The following is a 20830-nucleotide window of genomic DNA, read 5'->3' as shown; positions in this document are numbered from 1 at the left end:
TGTTTCATCTGGCTCTGTAGATTGACTAAGGTGACTTAACTCAAGTAAACGGTGCGTCATCAGCATTCAGTTGCAGGCAAATGTAGACTCCTAATGTCTTCAGTAAGTAAAGACAAGAGTTACCATATACAAGTCTCAAATGAAGTAAAGAATGCGTCATTAGCAGTCATAGTTAAAGGCAAATGTATATACAACAACAACAACAACAACAACAACAACAACAACAACAACAACAACAACAGGCTTTTAGATCCTTGCATGGCTGTTTGGGAATTACTTCTACTGTAATTGCTGATTAAAGAGACAAGGACAACAGCGTAACATAACAGAAGGAGGAGGAGGAGGAGGAGGAGGAGGAGGAGGAGGAGGAGGAGGAGGAGGAGGAGGACTACGACGACGAAAAAAAAAAAAAAAAAATAGGACATCGTTACCTGAAGGACAAACACCGAAAAAAAAAAAAAAACAGCTAACCATTACGAAACTGTTAATGATGAGCTACAGTATTCAGTATAGTAAAACTCCCCATTCGCTGTTTACTTAATTTCAGTTCCAGTATCCATCATTGTGTGTCAAGGCTCTCTAAAGAATAATTCCTGGCCACTAGATATAAGTTCGCCTTGCCTCTTCTTAAGCTGACCTTTAATTTGATGGACAGCTCCTGACTCCAGTGGCTCAGGAAAGCACCAGAGGACCCGACATTTTCAGTTCTTCCGGCGCTTTACGTTAACATGCTTTAGTGTCGGTTAGTGGGGGTTTTCAACGGTGTCCACTGTTTGTAATAGACTCTAGAGGAAGGTTTTCAATGACGCTTACTTCTTTACGAGGCTCTAGTGGAAGTTAATAGCTTTCATGGTAGTTTACTATTTGTACATTATCTTGACAGGCTCTGGTGGAAGTCAGTAGGGTTTTCAGTGGTGCTCTGTGCTTGTAATAGACTCTAGAGAAAGTTAATAGTTTCTCAGTAGCGAATATTGTTTTACGGGGTTCTAGCAGGAGGTTGTAGTATTCATGGCAGTTTACTATTTCTAACAAGCTCTAGTGGAGGTTTGTAGTAGGATTTTCAATGGCGTTCACTGTTTGTAGTAGAAGCTGGAGGAAGTTAAGAGAGATTTCAATGGCATTTTACTACTTTTTACGAGGTTGTAGTAGAAATTAATGAGGTTTACGAGGGAGTTTGGTAGTTTTAGCAGACTTTTAGTGAGAGCCAGTGGTTTCAGTGGTGTTTAATGCTTATAACGGATTCTAGGGAAGGTTAATAAAATGTTCGGTGGCGTTTACTCCTTTTACGAGATTCTAGTACAAGTTGTTAGATTGTCATTACATTTAACATACTCATATGAAGGTTGTTTCGATTTCACTTGGAGTCTTCGTGATTTTATTCATAGTTTAACTCTTTCACTGCTTTTTGACACATTTTTCCTTAACCACTAACCACTCTTGAGACATTTATTCTCGTTCTACAGCCACCCCCAAACATCATATTGGCTAGAAACTGCAAAATCTATTTATCTAATCCCTTTCTTTCCAGCAGACGCTTAAAAAGATTTCATACATTGTTCTTAAAGTCGAAAATCGGTACACATCACAGGGAAAAAGGGTTAAGGATGATTCTGCACCACCGATTGGAAAAAAAGAAAAGAAAAGAAAACATCCATGAGAATTAGACTAATCATCTCCGTGGGCTTTGAAAATAATGCTCGTCTAAAACCTTTTCCACATTCGAGCCAAGGACACACCAGACCAGCGCACATCACTCCCCTCCATGCACGCCAGCACTGTCCTGGATTTTGTGAGCGAGGTTAAACGTGGATTGCCTCAAGTGTGTTCCCAGTTCTGCGACGTCAACTTGAATACAATAAATAAAGCTGCGGCAGGTGGAATGTGGCAGGGACTGAGGGAGGCACGGAATGTTCCCCTTGACTTGGAGAAGCGCGAGGACTAGACGGGAAAGAGGAAAAGTTGTAAGTTTCGAGTCCAGCAGGCGACGAGAATGGCGTCCGCTCGTGTGAAAGCCCCGACACTTTTCCTCTCTGTCCCTTTTTCTGGATTTTAAAATTTGGGATCTAATCTGGAAATACTTGGAATATAAGAAGTTGAGGTAGGATGATTACGTGTCCCTTTTATCTATTAGTATTTTATCGCTTATAATCCTCTATCCTTTGAGTCTGATCGGGAAATACTTAAATTACAAGAGATTAAGGTAGGATAATTACGTGTCCCCTTTCTCTAATGGTGTTCTATCGCTTATCTTCTATTGAATTATGATTTGCAGAGGAACAGTTTGGCTGGAGAGCTACAACTTATATGGCCACTGTATTTCAATTTTATACTCAGCTGGTTTAATTATGAGAAACAGGTATGAATGGAAACTGTAGGTGAAGTCCGTCTCTCTCTCTCTCTCTCTCTCTCTCTCTCTCTCTCTCTCTCTCTCTCTCTCTCTCTCTCTCTCTCTGGTAAAATCAATAATGCAATCTTCCTAAAAGTAGAGTAAAAATGCAGTAGGAGACAAAACGCAACACCAAGGAAGGGAAGGGAAGTGTTTAATTAATAGGCAAAGCAATGCAAATAACTCTTTCCTGGTCAGTCTCTCTCTCTCTCTCTCTCTCTCTCTCTCTCTCTCTCTCTCTCTCTCTCTCTCTCTCTCTCTCTCTCAGGTGCAGGGAATACATTAAACTCAATAAACTTATGTCATGACGCCTCCAGCTCCGCCTTGCTCTCAGAGTGAAGGGGGGTGAGAGCGGAAGGTGGAAGGGTAAAGACGAAGGCAGGAAGGCCAAAGCACAGGGTCGCACTAAGGCAGGGAGGGAAGAAAGGGAGGGATATTTGTATCCATAGATTAATGAAGAGCTCAATGCTTGAGAGAGAGAGAGAGAGAGAGAGAGAGAGAGAGAGAGAGAGAGAGAGAGAGAGAGAGAGAGAGAGAGAGAGAGAGAGAGAGAGAGAGAGAGAGAGAGAGAGAGAGACGAGGGGGTGAGATGAGAATGCACAATGAAAACTACGTGTGTGTGTGTGTGTGTGTATGTGTGAGTGTGTGTACGCTTATTGATTGTTATTAGTGCAGCACAGCATCCTTCCAAGGCCATACTGGAAAAATAACGGTCAGCAGACATGAAACTCTTAACAAGCAAAGATATCGATAACACTTGCGATAATAAAGTAGCATCAACAGATAACAGATTAGAACCACAAAGGGAAATAAACTAGAGAAATGTAAAGAATAAGAGGAAGAGGAAGAAGGACACAATCCATTCTTTCCCCTTGTTCATCTTTACCACGAAAAACCATTAAAAAAAAAAATAATAATAATAAATAAATAAATAAGGAGTGGAAACGTGAGAAGATGGACATTGGCCCTTCTGTCACTTGATTTAGGTTTATCAGGCGAACGTCAGTTGATCAGGTGGTGACTGAATGCGTGGTTACAGATGGGAGGGAGGGACAGTAGACAGGCATTCGGTAACTCAGTCATATCCGTGAAGTTCAGTAACATGAGAGGTGTGGTTTCGTGTTTCTCCGCCTGGCTGGCCGCGGGTGTCCTCTTGGCTGGTGTCTCGGCGTCCCGGCAGCCTCCCAATGTTGTCATCATGCTCATGGACGATGTAAGTGTTAGCCCAGCGATCTAGGTAGTGTGGTGGAGTGTATTACCTAAGACATGTTTGTGTTTCTACGTCTCCGCATCTTCCACGTCCCGCATCGCCTCCCAGGGCCCCGCAAGAAGCATTTTAACCGCGCCTTTGGTATTCACAGAAAATGGTGGACGATTTCAGAGCAATGACTTAAATATTTGGCTTCACCAGGGGACGCTAGGGTTGTCCGTCACGGTGAGAGGATGCAGTGGTGGTTGTGAATGTGGGTTTTGTTTGTGGGTATTAACGTTGAGTCATGATTGATCGTTTATGAGTCACTGGGAGTCTCTGAAGGGCTCGGAAGCCTGAGACGCACCACAACTAGCAAGAGAAAGGTCCTTCTTTGTAAATGTTTTTGGATATTACGTCAGCGACTCTAGAGAAAGCGATTGGGGTTTTCAAGGTTGTGTTCATGATGTTAATGATAGTTTAAGAATGGCTCCGTGACATCAAAAAAGGGGGAAAACACACGTAGACACCCAACTAATCATGCCTGGGGTCTTTGGAAATACACCTGAAGAAGAGGAAGAAGAAGAAGAAGAAGAAAAAAAAAAGTGTTTGAGAATTAAGGTCGAGACAACGTAAAATTCCTTCAAGAAAACACACTCGAGAATTTTCCGTTTCCTCGGCAATGCATTTTTTGGCACGTCTTTTTCGTTAGAGGTTTATTAGGAGACGCTGAAGAGGAAAAAAACGAAAGAGGGAAATTACTTGGCTTTAGAATCAACGCTTCCCTGCCAGTCAATATTTACTGCAGAAAATATGTGAAAACTTTTACTCGTGAAGAAATGCAAGAAAATGCACTCCGACATTAAAATATAAGGTTGAAATTTGCATGTGTTACCTTTCCTTTAAGAGAGAGAGAGAGAGAGAGAGAGAGAGAGAGAGAGAGAGAGAGAGAGAGAGAGAGAGAGAGAGAGAGAGAGAGAGAGAGAGAGAGGACCTTGACACTGAAAGGAGAGTAATTAATGTTTGTCATTATGCATGTCTGTTTGTCTGATGTGTGTGTGTGTGTGTGTGTGTGTGTGTGTGTGTGTGTGTGTGTGTGTGTGTGTGTGTGTGTGTGTGTGTGTGTGTGTGTGTGTGTGTGTGTGTGTGTGTGTAAGTGCATCTTGCTGACTTTCTCTCTCTCTCTCTCTCTCTCTCTCTCTCTCTCTCTCTCTCTCTCTCTCTCTCTCTCTCTCTCTCTCTCTCTCTCTCTCCCCTGTGAACCAGATAAGTGGTCGCATTAGATAGAAGGGCGTGGCAATTTCGTACAATCAATATCCTTCCTAATTGCAAACGAATGAATTTTTCAACATTAAAATCAATACCTTCATTAACATTATTTATTGTACTGGCAAAGTTGATTATTTTTCTATCGATCTGGTTATAATTTCATGGAACGCAATAGAATCCAAAGTCCCTGTTTACTGTTTGCAACATTTAGACGCGAAAACAGAATAAAAAAACTAAGGAAAAATAAACCGTGAGGGAAGGAAACGATCAAGGGAGTTAGGCCTTTCATTAACCTCGCGTTCGTTAATGATTCAAGTGACTAACGCAGACTCACGTGGGCAAGAAGTGCACCTGGTCAAGAGAGGGAATGAGAACGTTATACATAATTAATTTCTCATCACGTGTAATCTTTCACAGTGATATTCCAGATTTTGTCTCTGTCTTCCTGTGTTATCTCTCTCTCTCTCTCTCTCTCTCTCTCTCTCTCTCTCTCTCTCTCTCTCTCTCTCTCTCTCTCTCTCTCTCTCTAATAATCTGCCGCGCTGCACTCTAAAAGGAATGATTTTTGTCCTTTCCTCCTCCTCCTCTTCCTTGTACTCCTTTTCCTCTCTCTCTCTCTCTCTCTCTCTCTCTCTCTCTCTCTCTCTCTCTCTCTCTCTCTCTTTCCATCATTGCCTTAATTATTCTGCCTCTCCCTCTCTTGTCATCGCTTTTTCTTTTAACCCTTCATCTATTCTACTTATTTTTCTCTCCTCGCTCACCTACTTCTTCTTCTTCCTGGTCTTTCCTCTTCTGTCTATCTTCTGTCGTGTACCTTTCTATCTTATTTATCTCTCTCATCGGCTTTTGCATCTTCCTATCTTATCTTCCTCTTCTTCTGCCTTTATTCTTTTTTTTATGTTATCCGTCATTCTTTCTTCTATTTTCTCATCTTCTGTTTTCTGGTCGTCTATTTCTCTAACGCTACCATTTTTCGTACATCAATTTTTTTTTACTCTTTTCAACTTTATCCTCTATTCCTTCTTGTTCTATTTTCTAATTTGTTTCCTCCTCCTCTTCTGCTACTACTATTTCTTTACCTCCATTTTTTCCTCTTTTCACCTTTATCTTCCATTCCTCCTTCTCCTCCTATCTTTCTATCTTGTTTCTTGTTTCTTGTTCCCCCTCCTCTTCTGCCATTTTGATCTATTTTTTTTTTCTCTTTCTCTTACTCCCGTTTTTTTTTTTTTCTCCTTTCTTGATCTCAATATCCCAGCGGCTTCGGAGAAATGATTGGTCTGAATTCTTTTAAAAACAATCAGCATTCTTCTGCAGATGATCTTAGTGGTTCTCCGTGAACGTGACTTCTTCAGGTTGTTCCTCCTGACCGAGATTTGTCGCCAAGTAAAGGAGAACAGTCCCTATCGCGATTATTAAATTTGGCGGTTGATGTAACATTTGACTCGTAAACGTTGAATACTTGAATGATACAGTGATGAAATATAAATCTTTCTTGGCATTATGTAGTAATTTTATATAAATATGCAGTGAACTAATGAGGTGGAGTAATGAACTTTGCTGCTCTTAAATGTATCAAAGGTTATTCGTCCAATTTCACTTTACGTTAAACATGAAAGAACGTTATTTTATCTTTTTTTTCTCTCTCAATAATGAATTTTTCCCTCCTCATGAAAAGTGTATTAGTTATCAAAGATTCAGTTTAGTTGCCATGAGACACTTACCTCTTAGATTTTTACTGGTTAATCTTCAAATGGCTTAATGTAAATATCAGGAGCGTGTGTGATCCACGTGTCCTTTGTCACTGAGTAGGAAGTAAACTTTTAAATCCTCTCTTGATTTCATTAAGATGGACTATAAGAATCAGTGCGTTATAAAGACTATGCAATGAAAAACGTGATCCTTTGATTATCATTTTTGTTCCATGGGTTACAAATATAAGACAGCACGTTACTTTTTTACCTGTCGATGGCTTTACTAATGACAGGAAGGAGTTACGTGAGTCTGGAATGAAAACAAGACACAATGAAACACAAAGAAAGAACAAATAACATAACAGTTTACTCTCGGGAGACTGTTCGTGATAGCTTCGTCATATATAAGAGGAAATGCTGGATAGGAAATACTGACCAGAAACACAAAGGAACACAAGGAAGGAACAAACAGTAGCATAACAATTATCCCCCTTGTGAGACAGTTTGCGACAACGTGTACTATTTATTCCTAATCCAAAGTAAGAGATGCAGGTGGTAAAGACTGAGGAAAAGGTGACCCATTGGTTACTCGCAAGGTAGTGATGAGTCCTTAGTGGTGTGACGTGGGTGGGGGAGCCAAAAGTCTTCTCCGCTGCACAGGTCGCCGGATTCCCAGAGTTTATGAAAAATTGAGAGCCATCACAGGATTCCCTGACGAGGTGGAAATCAATGCCCGGGATCCGATGCTTCAATGATTCAGAGACACGTGCTTTCTCGCAAACACACACACACACACACACACACACACACACACACACACACACACACACTTCCAAATCTATCTTTAGTATACAAAGAAGTTTGGTAGTAAATTTGGTTCTTATATACTTAGAACGAACGAGAGAGAGAGAGAGAGAGAGAGAGAGAGAGAGAGAGAGAGAGAGAGAGAGAGAGAGAGAGAGAGAGAGAGAGAGAGAGAGAGAGAGAGAGAGAGAGAGAGAGAGAGAGAGAGAGAGAGAGAGAGAGAGAGAAACACAACGACAGACAAAGACAGACAAAACAGGAATTTTACCTACACAAATGGAAAAAAAAAAAAGAAAAAAGAAAAAAAAGTGAAAAAATAAGTTGTATCTTAAAAACATTAACAATTTCAACTTTAATAAGAGTCATCCTATATCTCCCTTCTTCTTCCCCTCTTCTCCCTATCCTCCTTCCTACATAAATCCCTCTTGCTCTCTTCCCTCTCACTTCCCATCTGCCTTGTCCTGAGTCCCAGCCACTTCGCTTCCACAGATGGGGTGGGGTGACTTAGGATGCAACGGGGAGCCGAACAGAGAGACGCCTAACCTGGACCAGATGGCGAGGGAGGGCCTGATCGTCTCCAGCATGTACACAGCAGCGCCACTTTGCTCCCCCTGTGAGTTCCCGGCCTCTGGAGTAGTGCAGGAGGGTGTAGCGAAGTATAGGCGAATTTGAGATGGCATAAGAGTAGTAGATGAAAGGAAGTGTATAGAAATGTATTGTTTGGTTATGGATGAGGAAGATAGGTGAAAATATGTAAGGTATGTTTTGTATGAGGAATGCCACACGTAGGGCCTGACAGTTTCTTTCAGCTTCCCTTGTTTTCTTATGCTCCTATGTTCTTATGTGTTAAAAAGTGTAAGAACGCATTGGAGGGTGTAAAAAGTATGAGAAGGAATTAGCATTGTGTTGGTGGGTGTCATACAGTGTAGGAGAGGAGGATAGGATGCGAAAAGGAGTGTAGGAGGCTGAAGGTAAGGGAAATAGAGAGAGGCTGAAATGCACAATGATATGGAAAGTAATAAGAGTGTTGATAGATCTGGAAAGGTGTAGGATATTGTAGGTGTGGGGAAGGAGGGTACGATGGAATGATTATGGGAGGAGAGGGAGGGGCGAGTTAGAAGGGTTTGAGGAAGAGGATGTAAATGGGCTGTGAGAAAAGGGCAGGTGTCAAGGTACGTGGGGCGAAAGGGTTGGTTTTATGAGGGCATTAAAAAGGGAGAAATCGACTATGGATTATGAGAGAGGAAAGGGAGGGACGAAAGGACGGACGAGAGGGAAGGAATACGAGACAAAGATATGGGAAAGAAGTTGAGATAAGAAAGAAGGATGGTGGGAGGGATAGAGAGGAAGGGAAGAATAGTGAGATAAAAGAGGGAGAGGAAGAGAGGCTGTGGTATGAAAAACGGAGGAAAAGGAACGAAATAGGTGGAAGAAAAGAGTACAGACATGAAAGAGGTGTTGAAATATGTAAGATGGGAGACAGAGGAAAGGAAAGAATAGAGAAAGGAAGAGAAAAAATATGACTAGGGGTTGAGTGAAGTGAATATACTAATAAAATAACCAAAACATGACAGACATGGTTCAAAACAGACGCGAAAAGAAATAATAAAAAGATAAAATCACAACTAAGAAAAAAAAAAGTACAAGAATTAAACATGGCCTTCGTAGTCTTAACCCTTTTAGTACCACGCCACAGTTTAATTTTATTCTGGATACCATTACAAGATGCATTAAGTGTAACATTACATTTCCTATGATGAAGACGTTAAAAAAAATCACCTCCAGCTACTCACCCACTAATATTGCAGCTTTAATTCGGCTCTGCTTCATAACAACAGATTTTATGAAGCTTGGAATGGTCTCTAATACTGAAAGGGTTAACACAAGCTTCTATTCCGTCCAGCTCGCGCGTCGCTTCTCACCGGCCGTCTACCAATCAGGAACGGATTCTACTCCAACAACACAGCGGGAAGGAATGGTGAGTACTGAACTGACCGTACTCCCTCAGCCTTTCTTCCCTCTAACCCTTTTACTTATATGGTCAGCCTTCGTTAACTTTCATAGCCCGATAAATGTTGTTTTGTATGGACGCGGAAGATGGAGAATATATATATATATTTTTTTGTCTCCTCGGTGTCTAAAAAGTTATTAGCGTTTATGGGACAATTTGCCGACCAGTGAGAGGATTATCAGTGTTTTTGTTTTATATAATTTATCTGTCTAAAAGAGCTTATTTCCTCCTTTACATACTCACTTTAGTAAATTTATTTCCCTCTTTACATTCACTATAGTCATTTCAATTTAACTCTTCCACTTATGAACACTTTTGCCACTTGATTTTTCTCCTTCATCTCATTCTTGGCATGACAGTTATAGCCCCATAAGCAATCCATTCCCTGAGGAGCCCTGCCTGGTAGGAAGCTGTGGTAATTGTTCATAAACTCGCAGGTGTGACTTTCCTTGCAGATTGTGAGTGGAAGTGAAAACGTTTACTTGATATGTCCGTCGATTTGAGAAGAAGTTTTAAAGAGTTCATTGGTTCATTTCTCTTGTATAAATCTATAGTTTATGTGTAGTGTGGTATACTGTGTGTCTAATTTTTTTTTAAAGTTACGGCTTCTACGGTAAAGCTGGGAATGGCAGAGAGGAAACGCAAGGAAACGCAGGGTTAAGCAGGAGTGTCTTATTACCTCAAGTTTCAATGGCAAGTCTTCCTCTGGGTGGGCATGGCAGAGAGGAAACGCAAGGAATCGCAGGGTTAAGCAAGAGTGTCTTATTACCTCAAGTTTCAATGGCAAGTCTTCCTCTGGGTAGGAATGCGCAGCGGAAACTTAAGAAAATGTATAGTACTCTTACTTCAGCCTGAGTTTCCTTACCACCGTTCCTACTCTCATCTTTGTCCACTACTAAGTCTTCCTCTTCCTCCTCCTGCGCCTACGTCTGCAGCTTACACCCCGCAGAACATCGTAGGCGGGATATCAGATGACGAGGTGTTACTGCCGGAGTTGCTGAAGGAAAGGGGCTACACCTCAGGCCTGGTGGGAAAGTGGTGAGTGTAACTGTGTGTGCGTGTGTGTGTGTGTGTGTGTGTGTGTGTGTGTGTGTTTATGGTGAGGACATTTTTTCCTTGTTGGCTGTGGAATTATTGTACTTTGTGTGTGTGTGTGTGTGTGTGTGTGTGTGTGAACTGACAGTCTTAAATTGAGTGCGTGAGTAAGTGCGTGCGTGCGTGACTAAACAATTAAATGCCTCACTGACTTACTAACAAACAAACTGACTGACAAACCAACTGACTGAATGGCTGATCAACAAACTGACGACTTGACAACATGTTCTTTAAATAATATCTGACTACAACTAACCAACTAAGTAACTGAGTGGCTGATTAAAACACTAACCAACTAACTGACTACCTGCCTAACTAGCTAAACTACAAAACCTGACTGAATAACTCGGTGCTCTTTCCTACAAACTGAATACCTGCGTGCACACCTTGAATTATCGAGTGGCACTGTACACCTTTCAGGCACCTCGGACACCAGCCTCAGTACCTGCCACGCAAACACGGCTTCGACTTCTGGTTCGGGTCGCCAAACTGCCATTTTCGGGCCCTACATGGATCTGGTGACGCCCAACATACCTGTTTTCCTGAACGACCACATGCTGGGCAGGTAAGTTTACTCAGGTACAGGCGGTGATGCAGAAATTTGATCGATTTACTGTTTTCTAGCGCCATAACATCTGAATCTTAATAATTTACAGCTTGGTGATATTAGAGGGGAAACTAAATATAAACATGATATTAAAGAGGAACCATATATATATTAACTCGACTTCAGGGAGGAAAACAACTTATTAACTCAATTATATGGGGAGGAAAAAACTACATATTAATTAAATCATAGGTGAGAACTACATATGAACGTGATTTAAGGATGGAAAATTATGTATATATACTCGATATCAAGGCAAATTATATACTAACTCTTTAATTAAAACGTACAGGGGTTTCATCCAATAAGTAGCAGTTTAGTTAGAGATAAAAAAAAGTACAGCGTTTCAATGAAAAAGTCGTCACTAGGATTTCAATATGCAAGGTGAAAGTTCTTGGCTGATCCTGATATGTATTGAAAGTCTTCGTTTTTCTTCCTTATATTCAAATCATACAATATTAACAAGACTTGAGAGGCTCGCCGCGCCGTGTATGAGGCGAATCTTAAGTTCGCTGACTTGACATGGGCTTTTATTTAATTGCATCTGATTCCTACTTCATGAGTCACCATAACCACGCATCTGAGATTGACAGTTAGTTAAAAATGCATGAAGGAGCGTCACCATCTGAGGAGTCTGTCTGCTTTAGTGATCTGGCTACTGTACTGTACTGTCCTCGCATCAGTTCTCAGAGGATTATGTACAAATTCGTCCAGCGTCTCTTGCCACTTCAATAACTTAATTTGCATCCACTGCATTATTTCTTTTTCATTTAACACCATTTTTGTTCCATCCCAAGAGCGATTCATTTCACGGCACTTACCTTTTAATAATTTCATTAAACTCTACTCTAATTAAATTTTCTTATCATTTAACATCATGCCATTCAATTCCATTCATAAAGTCGCTTAATAATCCGGATATCCTTTACCTGTTGCGTTACTAGGCGAGCAGAAGGTAGTAGCTTGCACTGGCACTCTTCGAACCCCCTAAACTCCGCACGTTCACGTTCATAACCCTTTAACTCTGCACATTCACACATAACAAACCCTTTCACCCTGACGCTCAACACTGCCATTCCTTCCTTGCCGCGTCACCAGGCAAGCACAAGGTAGTAACTGTATCTTCACCCTCAAAAACCTTTAAACTCTCCACACTCACGCTCATAACCCCTTAACTCCTGCACATTCACACTTAACAACCCCTACACACTCTCAACACCGCCATTCCTTCCCTCCCGCGTTACCAGGTGAGCACAAGGTAGCAACACGTCTCCCTTAACCCTGCACACTTATGCTGGCTACCTGACACTATCAATACCTGGCTGGCGTAACACACTGGCGCACATCCGTCACACTAACTGGCGGGACAAGAAAGTCTGACACTCCCCTAGTCTCTGTCAATCACCTGAGCCTCACACATCCCCACTTGCGTGCTCTGAATAATGTCCACCTTACGTCCTTTCTCCTTAAAGCTCTATTCTTCTCTCTAGTCCTTTTATTATACTTGTTACATTGTTGTCTACTTCTCTCTCTCTCCCTCTTTTCACCGTTTTTTTTTTTCTCGGTACTCTATTCCCGTCTTTTGTTATTTTCTTATTCATGTTATATTATTATCGACGCTTCTTCCCTCCGTCTTTACTTTTTTTCCTCACTACTCGGTCTTCTTTTTCTATTTCTTTTTCCTGGTCATCGCACTACACCCTTGTTTCCGCGTCTTAATCCACTTTTTATCTTTGATTCTCATCTATTACTCATTTTCGTCTTACTAGTTAAATTCTACTTCCTATCTGATTTTTACTGATTCTTTACTGCGTTTCATTTCTTCCCTTTATTATATCCTCACTTCTGTCTCTTTCCTCTGTCCTCCCTCTTATCTTTCCACTTCCTCGTGATTATCAAATTACGTATCTCTCTCTCCCTGTTTCTCTGCTACAACACTTTTTCACTAGTTTTTCTTATTCCTGCCCTGTGTCCTCCGCCAACTTCAAAATTTCACTGCCCTACTTCTATTAATCACTCCTAAGAAACTGCTGATCCATTACTTCCACCAGTCACTACCTACTCCTTTACCTATATCTTCAAAATCTACTAACTCCACCACAAACTCCCACAAACTACTCCCTGACAAACTCACAATTCACGGTCTACCAGTCACTCCTTGCTCTGGAAAACTCTGGAACTCCCTGCCATCTTCTATATTTCCTCCTTCCTATGACTTGAGGTCTTTGAAGAGGGAGATTTCAAGACACTTATCCTTAAATTTTTGACGACCGCTTTGAGTGTTTGGGGACCGGCACCTTAGTGGGCCTCTTTTCTTATCAGTTTTGTTTGCCCTTGGCCGGTGCCCTTAAAACTACTATGCGTATGTCAAGAAACTTAAAAGCCTTCCTCTACCACCACCACTACCTTCTACCACCACCGCTTCTTTACTTCTACAGGTACTACAAGGACTTCCCCATTAACAGAAACCAGGGAATATCCAACATGACGCAGCTTTATATTGACGCTGCCGTGGGTTTTATTAACAAGGAGGCAAGCAAGGGGCCTTTCTTCCTGCTGTGGGCGCCGGATGCCACTCACGCCCCAACTTATGCCTCAGAGAAGTACTACCGCACCAGCAGGAGAGGTGAGAAATGCAGGTGTTTTTATAGGGTGTTAAATGCAGGTGAGGAATGCTCAGGTGAGGGCAGGTGAAGTTATAATGAGCTCTAGTGCTTTCTCTTGTCCCTTTGTTTATGTGGCTGTCATTTTCCCGTTTTCTTTCTTGACTTTTTGTGCTCTTTTTTACATTTTTGTCTTTCCTCTCCTTTTTTGTCTTTCCTGTTTTATTTTTCGCTATTTTGGTCTTTTATTCTGGGAGTATATTAATGATTGGTCTAAATTGTGTTTTTTTTCTTTTTTCTTGCTCTGTTTTCCTCTTCCCTCTCTATTCTATTTATTCTCTTTCTTTTTTGCTGCACATTCTTCTCCGTTTCACTTTGTTAATTCTTTACTAGTGTGTGTTTGTTATTTTGAGAGTATTCTTACTTCCTCTAATTTTTTTTTCTTTGCCTTCACTTTTACTTCCTATCTCTCTCTTCCCTATTATTTTCTACTTATCCTTTTCCTCTCTGCAAAATATTTTCCTTCTTTCTTTCACTTTGTATCCTCCTTTATTGTTAGTCTTCCATCAATCCTCCTTCTCCTCTCCTTCTGTACTATCCTGTCTCTTTCTGTACTATTCTGTCTCTCACTAATAGTTAACGCGGAATAGTTACCCAACAACCTAGTAAGGACCTCAAGGTTTATTGATGTTTTGGACTTCCTTTGTATTCCTCTTATATTAGTATTCCTCACTAATCGGCGCCGTATGACCTCGTGATGCAAAAATTTCAATCCCTTATCCTTATCCTCCTCCTCCTCCTCCTCCTCCTCCTCCTCCAGGGCGCTACGGTAACGCGGTGAGGGAGCTGGACGCGGGCGTGGGCACCATTCTGGACGCCCTCAGGAAGCAGGGCGTAGACAACAACACCTTAGTGGTCTTCACGTCTGACAACGGCGCGGCGCTCGTCAGTAAGCAAGATGGTGAGTAGTAGTAGTAGTAGTAGTAGTTAGTAGTAGTAGTAGTAGTAGTAGTTAGTAGTAGTAGTAGTAGTAGTTAGTAGTAGTAGTAGTAGTAGTAGTAGTAGTAGTAGTAGTAGTAGTGTCTTATTATTAGTACTTCTGTTGACGCTATTTCAGTTGTATATAATCAATTATTCAATCAGTCAATCAGCTAATCAGTCAGTCAGTCGGCCACTCGCCCTCACCACTACAGGAGGCAGTAATGGGCCATTTCTCTGCGGCAAACAGACCACTTTCGAGGGCGGAATGAGGGCACCGGGCATATTTTGGTGGCCGGGGGTTATCTCAGCAGGCACCACGTCCCACCAGGTGCGTTCATTGTAAGCAGTGTCTTATCAACTCCTCTCTTATGACTGACTGTCTTCAGGCTTTCTCTGTTCGTCGTAATATTGTATCTCTTGCTATCTTCTATCGCTACTTTCACGCTAACTGTTCTTCTGATCTTGCTAACTGTTTGCCTCTCCTGCCGCAGCCTCTCTGTATAAGACTTTCAACATCCACTCTTATTCTGTCCACCTTCCTAATGTTACAGTTGACCAGTATTTACAATCTTTTATTCCTCTCACTCGTAAACTGGAACTCCCTGCCTGTTTCTGTATTTCCTTGAATCCTTTTAAGAGCGAGGTCTCAAGACACCAAATTTAGCTAATTGTTTTGGTCCTTCTTTGGGGACTGGCACCTCAATGGACCTTTTTTTATATACAGACTTTTGTTATCTCTTCTGTAAATTCTATGGAAAATATTCTAGTGCAAATCGAGCGTTTTCTGAGGGTACCATTACTTCGTGTGAGAAATAAATTTGCACAATCTCCTCTGCCCGCCCCTCCCCCTTGAAGGTGTGGACCCAGATGGACTTGTTCTCAACGGCGGCACAGCTGGCGGGAGTGTCGCCCCCTCAGGATCGCATCTACGACGGCCTGCCCCTTGCTAATTCCTTCACGTACCCGCAGCTTGAGGTTCCCAGGTCAGCATATTCCTCATGACAGTCTGCCCAATTTTCTGATCCTCTTAAACTTCACCTTCTCTCATTAGTAATTGATTCTGTGGCTATGTATCAAGTCTTCTCTCTCTCTCTCTCTCCCTCTCTCTCTCTCTCTCTCTCTCTCTCTCTCTCTCTCTCTCTCTCTCTCTCTCTCTCTCTCCTCTCTCTTTAATCCTCTTAGCCTTTCTTTTCTCTCCACCTTCCCCAGATATTTTTTTTCTCTCTCCTATTCTCTTTCTATGGTGTGTGGGCGTGGTGAGCTTGCACCCTACCCTGTTGTACAATCACGCTGGATGGTTACCCTTACACCCACCTCTCTCCCCCCTCCAACCTTCCGTACCTGCCAGGCTCAGCGGCAAGGAGGGTTAAGGCGATATAAACATAAAAAACCCGCGGGCCTCGTTGCTACCCAGAGGAGGCATTGAGTTGGCGTGGGTGAATTTCGACACAAATCCTGCCTTCAGAATTAACTTGAGGACGCTAATAACTCACCCTATCTTGTCCTTTTCCTTGATATTCTTCACCAGGTGCAGCCACACACATCTTAAGACGATCTCTCCTTCTCTCTCTCTCTCTCTCTCTCTCTCTCTCTCTCTCTCTCTCTCTCTCTCTCTCTCTCTCTCTCTCTCTCATTTCTATGCATGCAGGATTCTGGTGTGAATACACCCTAAACTCTTTCATTCTGAATAAGAAAACGTGTGTCCATCAATATATGCATTCTAGTCAGGTAGAAAAGAGAATGATATTATGAGGATATTGCCTGAATCTCCCTCCCTCCCTCTCTCTCTCTCTCTCTCTCTCTCTCTCTCTCTCTCTCTCTCTCTCTCTCTCTCTCTCTCTCTCTCTCTGTCCAGGCCGGTGTTTCTGTACCGCGGGGACAGACTGATGGCGGTGCGTCGCGGAGCTTCCAAGATACACCTGTGGACCTTCAGCACGCCCCCTGCTGAGCTGCAAAAGGCAAGCACTCACTGCGAAATCAGGTGTTGGAGGGAGCAGGTGTTGGGGGAGAATAAGCAGTGAGGTGTAGCGGGCAGTGCTGAGATACAAGGGTGCAGGGGTGAGGGACACAGGTGCGGGTGGACAGGTGTGATTCAGGTGAGGGATGTACGTTTCTGTGAACGGCCTTTCATCACGTGCGGGACACATGTGTAAAGTGGCCGTGACTCACTCGTTTTTACCTCCCTTGTCTCTCCTCCACGATAACAACTTATATTTTTTTATGTATCTCTTTTAATAATGATATAAATGGTTGTACTGCTCCCTTGTCTCTCCTCAGTGGCAGCAAATTCTAACACCTGATCTCTCACAGGGCATCAACTACTGTCCGGGTGCTGAGGTGCCCAACGTGACAACACCCACGCCCACAGACCACAGCGGCAGGCCAATCCTCTTCAACGTGGAGGTGGATCCTGGGGAGCGCTATCCGATCTCTCCCTCCTCGTCCACCTACAGAAATATTGTCCCTATGGTAAATATTGTTTTTATATAGATATTCATTTCTTCTAACTGTATTCTTTTATTCAGATATCTCAGTATTTTGCTGCGTAGAAATGTGTCCTTTACTTTGTTTTGTCTTTCTCTATGAGTGTTTCTGTGATGTGGGTCGTTTTTATTTCAAACATGTATTCTTTGTACCTGTTTCATGAGTTGCGTCCTTCCCCACAGCTGCTGAATGTGATAAGGGAACACAACGAGAAACTGGTTCCTGGTGAGCCCCAACTGAACTGGTGCGACCGCGCGGTGATGGTGAGTCTTCCAGTCATCGTTTTCTGACCTATAAATCAACATATTTCCGGTTTCTTTTTCTCACATTTTTCCCGCATAATTCGTGTCATCATTTCTGTTTCCCTGTTTCCTTTTTACTTATCATGGATGGAATTTAAACCAGCCGATTTAATTCAGTGCACGTGGTCCCTCTCTTGATAAACAGTTCGTTTTCTTTTACTAAACACGCATGCAGATTGAAACATTACTTCTCTATTTGCTGCTCTGATGGTTCACTGTCCCACGTATCAGCACTGGGCACCCCCTGGCTGTGAGACGCTGAATGAGTGTTTGCCAGTACCCGAGTCCCACCCAACTCTCTGCGTCTGGCCCCATTAACCTCGCCGCGTCCTCTCACACCGCTGAAAGAGAACAGTGACGCGGACAAGGACGGGGACGAGGATGGGGAGGACAAGAATGAATACGTGGAGGATTACTACTGAAGGACAAGAAGGAATAAAGGTACAATTGCCACTCAAGGTAACTAGTGGAGAAGAACAAGGAGCAATAAAACTTTAGTTGAGACGTATGTTACATCGTGGGAAGGAAGGGCACGAATGAATAAGACAACGTAATCTATCCAACACATGGGTTCCTGAAGGCACTTAGTACTCGCCTTCAACCTCGTAGTGAATAATAACACGAAGTCATGTCCACAACTCACTTAATTTCTCCTGAGACTGAGTGAGGAGATGGAGGGATGGGGTGAGCTGGTGAGGAAAGGGGGACAGAGACAGGGAGGGAAGGGGAGGGCATGGAAAACTTGATGCATTGCACACGAGGTAGTTATTCCTCCTCCTCCTCCTCCTTCTCCTCCTCCTCCTCCTCCTCCTCCTCCTCCTCCTCCTCCTCCTCCTTCTCCTCCTCTTCCTTCTCCTCTTCCTCCTTCTCTGCCACCTGGTGCTGCCTCAACTTAATTAAGGCAGCCCGAGAAAGCGAATTTATCTTCCATCAAAGGAAAGCGAACCCAGACGGAAAGATGAATGTTTTAAGATATCCCGAGGGTGGCCGCCACTCACACTCACTGCTTTTTTCTTCTTTTTTTGCATATATTCCTTCTCTAATGCACACACACACACACACACACACACACACACACACACACACACACACACACACACGGCTATACATGCCATCAGGTCCCGATGCAGTTTTATTACTTTACTCTCACTTTACAACTCTCTCTCTCTCTCTCTCTCTCTCTCTCTCTCTCTCTCTCTCTCTCTCTCTCTCTCTCTCTCTCTCTCTCTCTCTCTCTCTCTCTGTTCACTTTACCTACACCACTTCCATTTCACTCTTAAAACCATTCTGTACCTCCCAGTAACCTTCTACCACAAAGATCACTAAACTACACAAAGGGCCAAGACAACAAGGCTTCTACCTGTATAAAATGATTGTCTGAAAGAAACGTATTGGTTCAAGTGACTTGGCTGGCTGGGTGGCACAACGCACACATGGCACATCCTCTCTTTCTGATAACAGGCCAGGCATATGATACAGAAACGTTTTACTATCACCGGTCTGCTGTGACATTTTGTTCTCGTATCAGGCAGAATTTATTTATTTATTCATTTATTTTCTGTGATGATATACTTATGTGTTAAAGTAAAGGGGAATATTTTTTTCATATATTTTCTGTGGTGATATACTTCTGTGTTAAAGTAAAGGGGGAATATATTTTTTCTTATATATATTTTCTGTGGTGATATACTTCTGTGTTAAAGTAAAGAAGGGGATTTTTTTTCTTTCATTTTCTGTGGTGATATACTGTCTGTGTTAAAATGAAGAAGATAAAGTAAACACCCCATAGTCTTCAGATACAAACACTGCATCTAGTTTAAGTTAGCCAAGATAAAGTTAGTCGAGATAAAATAGAGAACATATGTTTGTATTGCAAGAATGTTCTATGCTATCCAGTAACTGCCTTTTTATTTTTCCAGTCACAGCAGAGTAGTAAAACAATGTATAAATGTTTGACTGGTATTTAACTGGTGTGAATTTTTAACTATAGTGGAGTATACACAAAAATGCTCGTATTTTCTGGGACTTCAATAAGGTGCTGAGGCGAATTTCTATATCAAAATCGTGCTTCCTACTTACTTTGATGTGAAACTTTTACTAGTGGAATATATATAAACATTTTCTTCTATCAGGAATTAATAAAGTATAATGACAAATCTTAATCGTACTTTTCCTATTTTGCCTTCAAACGGACAGTAAGTTTCATATAGTCTTCCACACAGAGCTATGAAATATCACGTCCTACATATCTGTACATGGCTCGATTTCTGAAACAATTGCTTCCCTCAAAAGGATTATTTGTAAAGGCAACGTAAATGACTAGCCCGATTCCCGCAGATATTTCTCCCTTTAGTGATGCAGAACATTTAACAAACTATCAGTAGAAACATGCAAACACTCTTGACAACACCCAACAACTTCCACTACATCCTGTAAAAAAAAGTCGAGGTTAGGCGCTCATTTGCAATAGTTAGGCGTCAAATTTACCCAACACAGAAAACGAATCTTTATTGGAGAGCGTGAACTTTACAAGGTAGACTCCCCTATTCCACCACGAAGCTTTGTACGTGACCTTGAGCTGGTGAAAGGGGAGGGTGAGAGTGGAATTTGAAAACGCACTTGAGTATTGGTTAGAGTTGAAACTAATTGTGTTTTGATACAAGAATATATGTAAGGAGTCTTCGCTCTCTCTCTCTCTCTCTCTCTCTCTCTCTCTCTCTCTCTCTCTAATGATGTGATTAGGAAGAAGTTTAAAAATATACATTATTATTACTATTTTTCGCTTTACTTTACATTAACTCTTAATTACTTCAACACAACTTACATCATGGACGGAAAATTAAGTTTGAAGGCCTTAGAGATTACTGACCAGAGAGAGAGAGAGAGAGAGAGAGAGAGAGAGAGAGAGAGAGAGAGAGAGAGAGAGAGAGAGAGAGAGAGAGAGAGAGAGAGTACTACTTATGACTCGCATGTTTTCGTAATTTCCCTGCACCTTGCTCATATTTTTTTTCCTCTGACTCATTTTAACTTCGTGGCGAGTTATCACAAACACTTGCCCACCTCCTGCTCTCGCTCCCACACACCTGGACGCGCGGTGCCCCTCAGAGACTACAGGTGAATCAGACTTGTGAATAAAAATAAACATGGTGGTGATGGTGGTGGCGATGATGATGATCCCCACCAGCTATATATATATTTTTTTTCGCTATGGTATGTTGAGCATTTCTTTCTATTCTTTTTCATACTCAAGGTCTAACTCGATACAGACAGGTAGATAGACAGACAGATAGACAGATAGATGGATAGACAGACAGAGATAGAATGATATACGAATACATAGATAGATACATAAATAGATACAGATACATAGGCAAATAGATACAGACAGATACGATGATAGGTAAACAC

At 42.0% G+C, this 20830-nt stretch overlaps 1 protein-coding gene across 1 annotated transcript; it reads left to right on the top strand.

Moving 5' to 3' along the window:
- Nucleotides 1-3439: 3439 nt before the first annotated feature.
- LOC135112035 (N-acetylgalactosamine-6-sulfatase-like) lies at nucleotides 3440-19583 on the top strand. The gene is given in 14 exon segments (XM_064025894.1): nucleotides 3440-3599; nucleotides 7829-7952; nucleotides 9243-9317; nucleotides 10286-10388; nucleotides 10866-10941; nucleotides 10943-11010; nucleotides 13491-13678; nucleotides 14476-14616; nucleotides 14849-14964; nucleotides 15492-15619; nucleotides 16492-16594; nucleotides 16947-17105; nucleotides 17303-17383; nucleotides 17654-19583. Coding segments are annotated over 14 exon segments (1560 nt in total). The 5' UTR covers nucleotides 3440-3488; the 3' UTR covers nucleotides 17741-19583.
- Nucleotides 19584-20830: the final 1247 nt, after the last annotated feature.

This window comes from Scylla paramamosain, chromosome 23, assembly GCF_035594125.1.
Source record: "Scylla paramamosain isolate STU-SP2022 chromosome 23, ASM3559412v1, whole genome shotgun sequence".
NCBI lineage: Eukaryota > Metazoa > Arthropoda > Malacostraca > Decapoda > Portunidae > Scylla > Scylla paramamosain.
The sequence above is the reverse complement of the archived record's forward strand: the minus strand, read 5'-3'. Positions and strand labels throughout refer to the sequence as shown.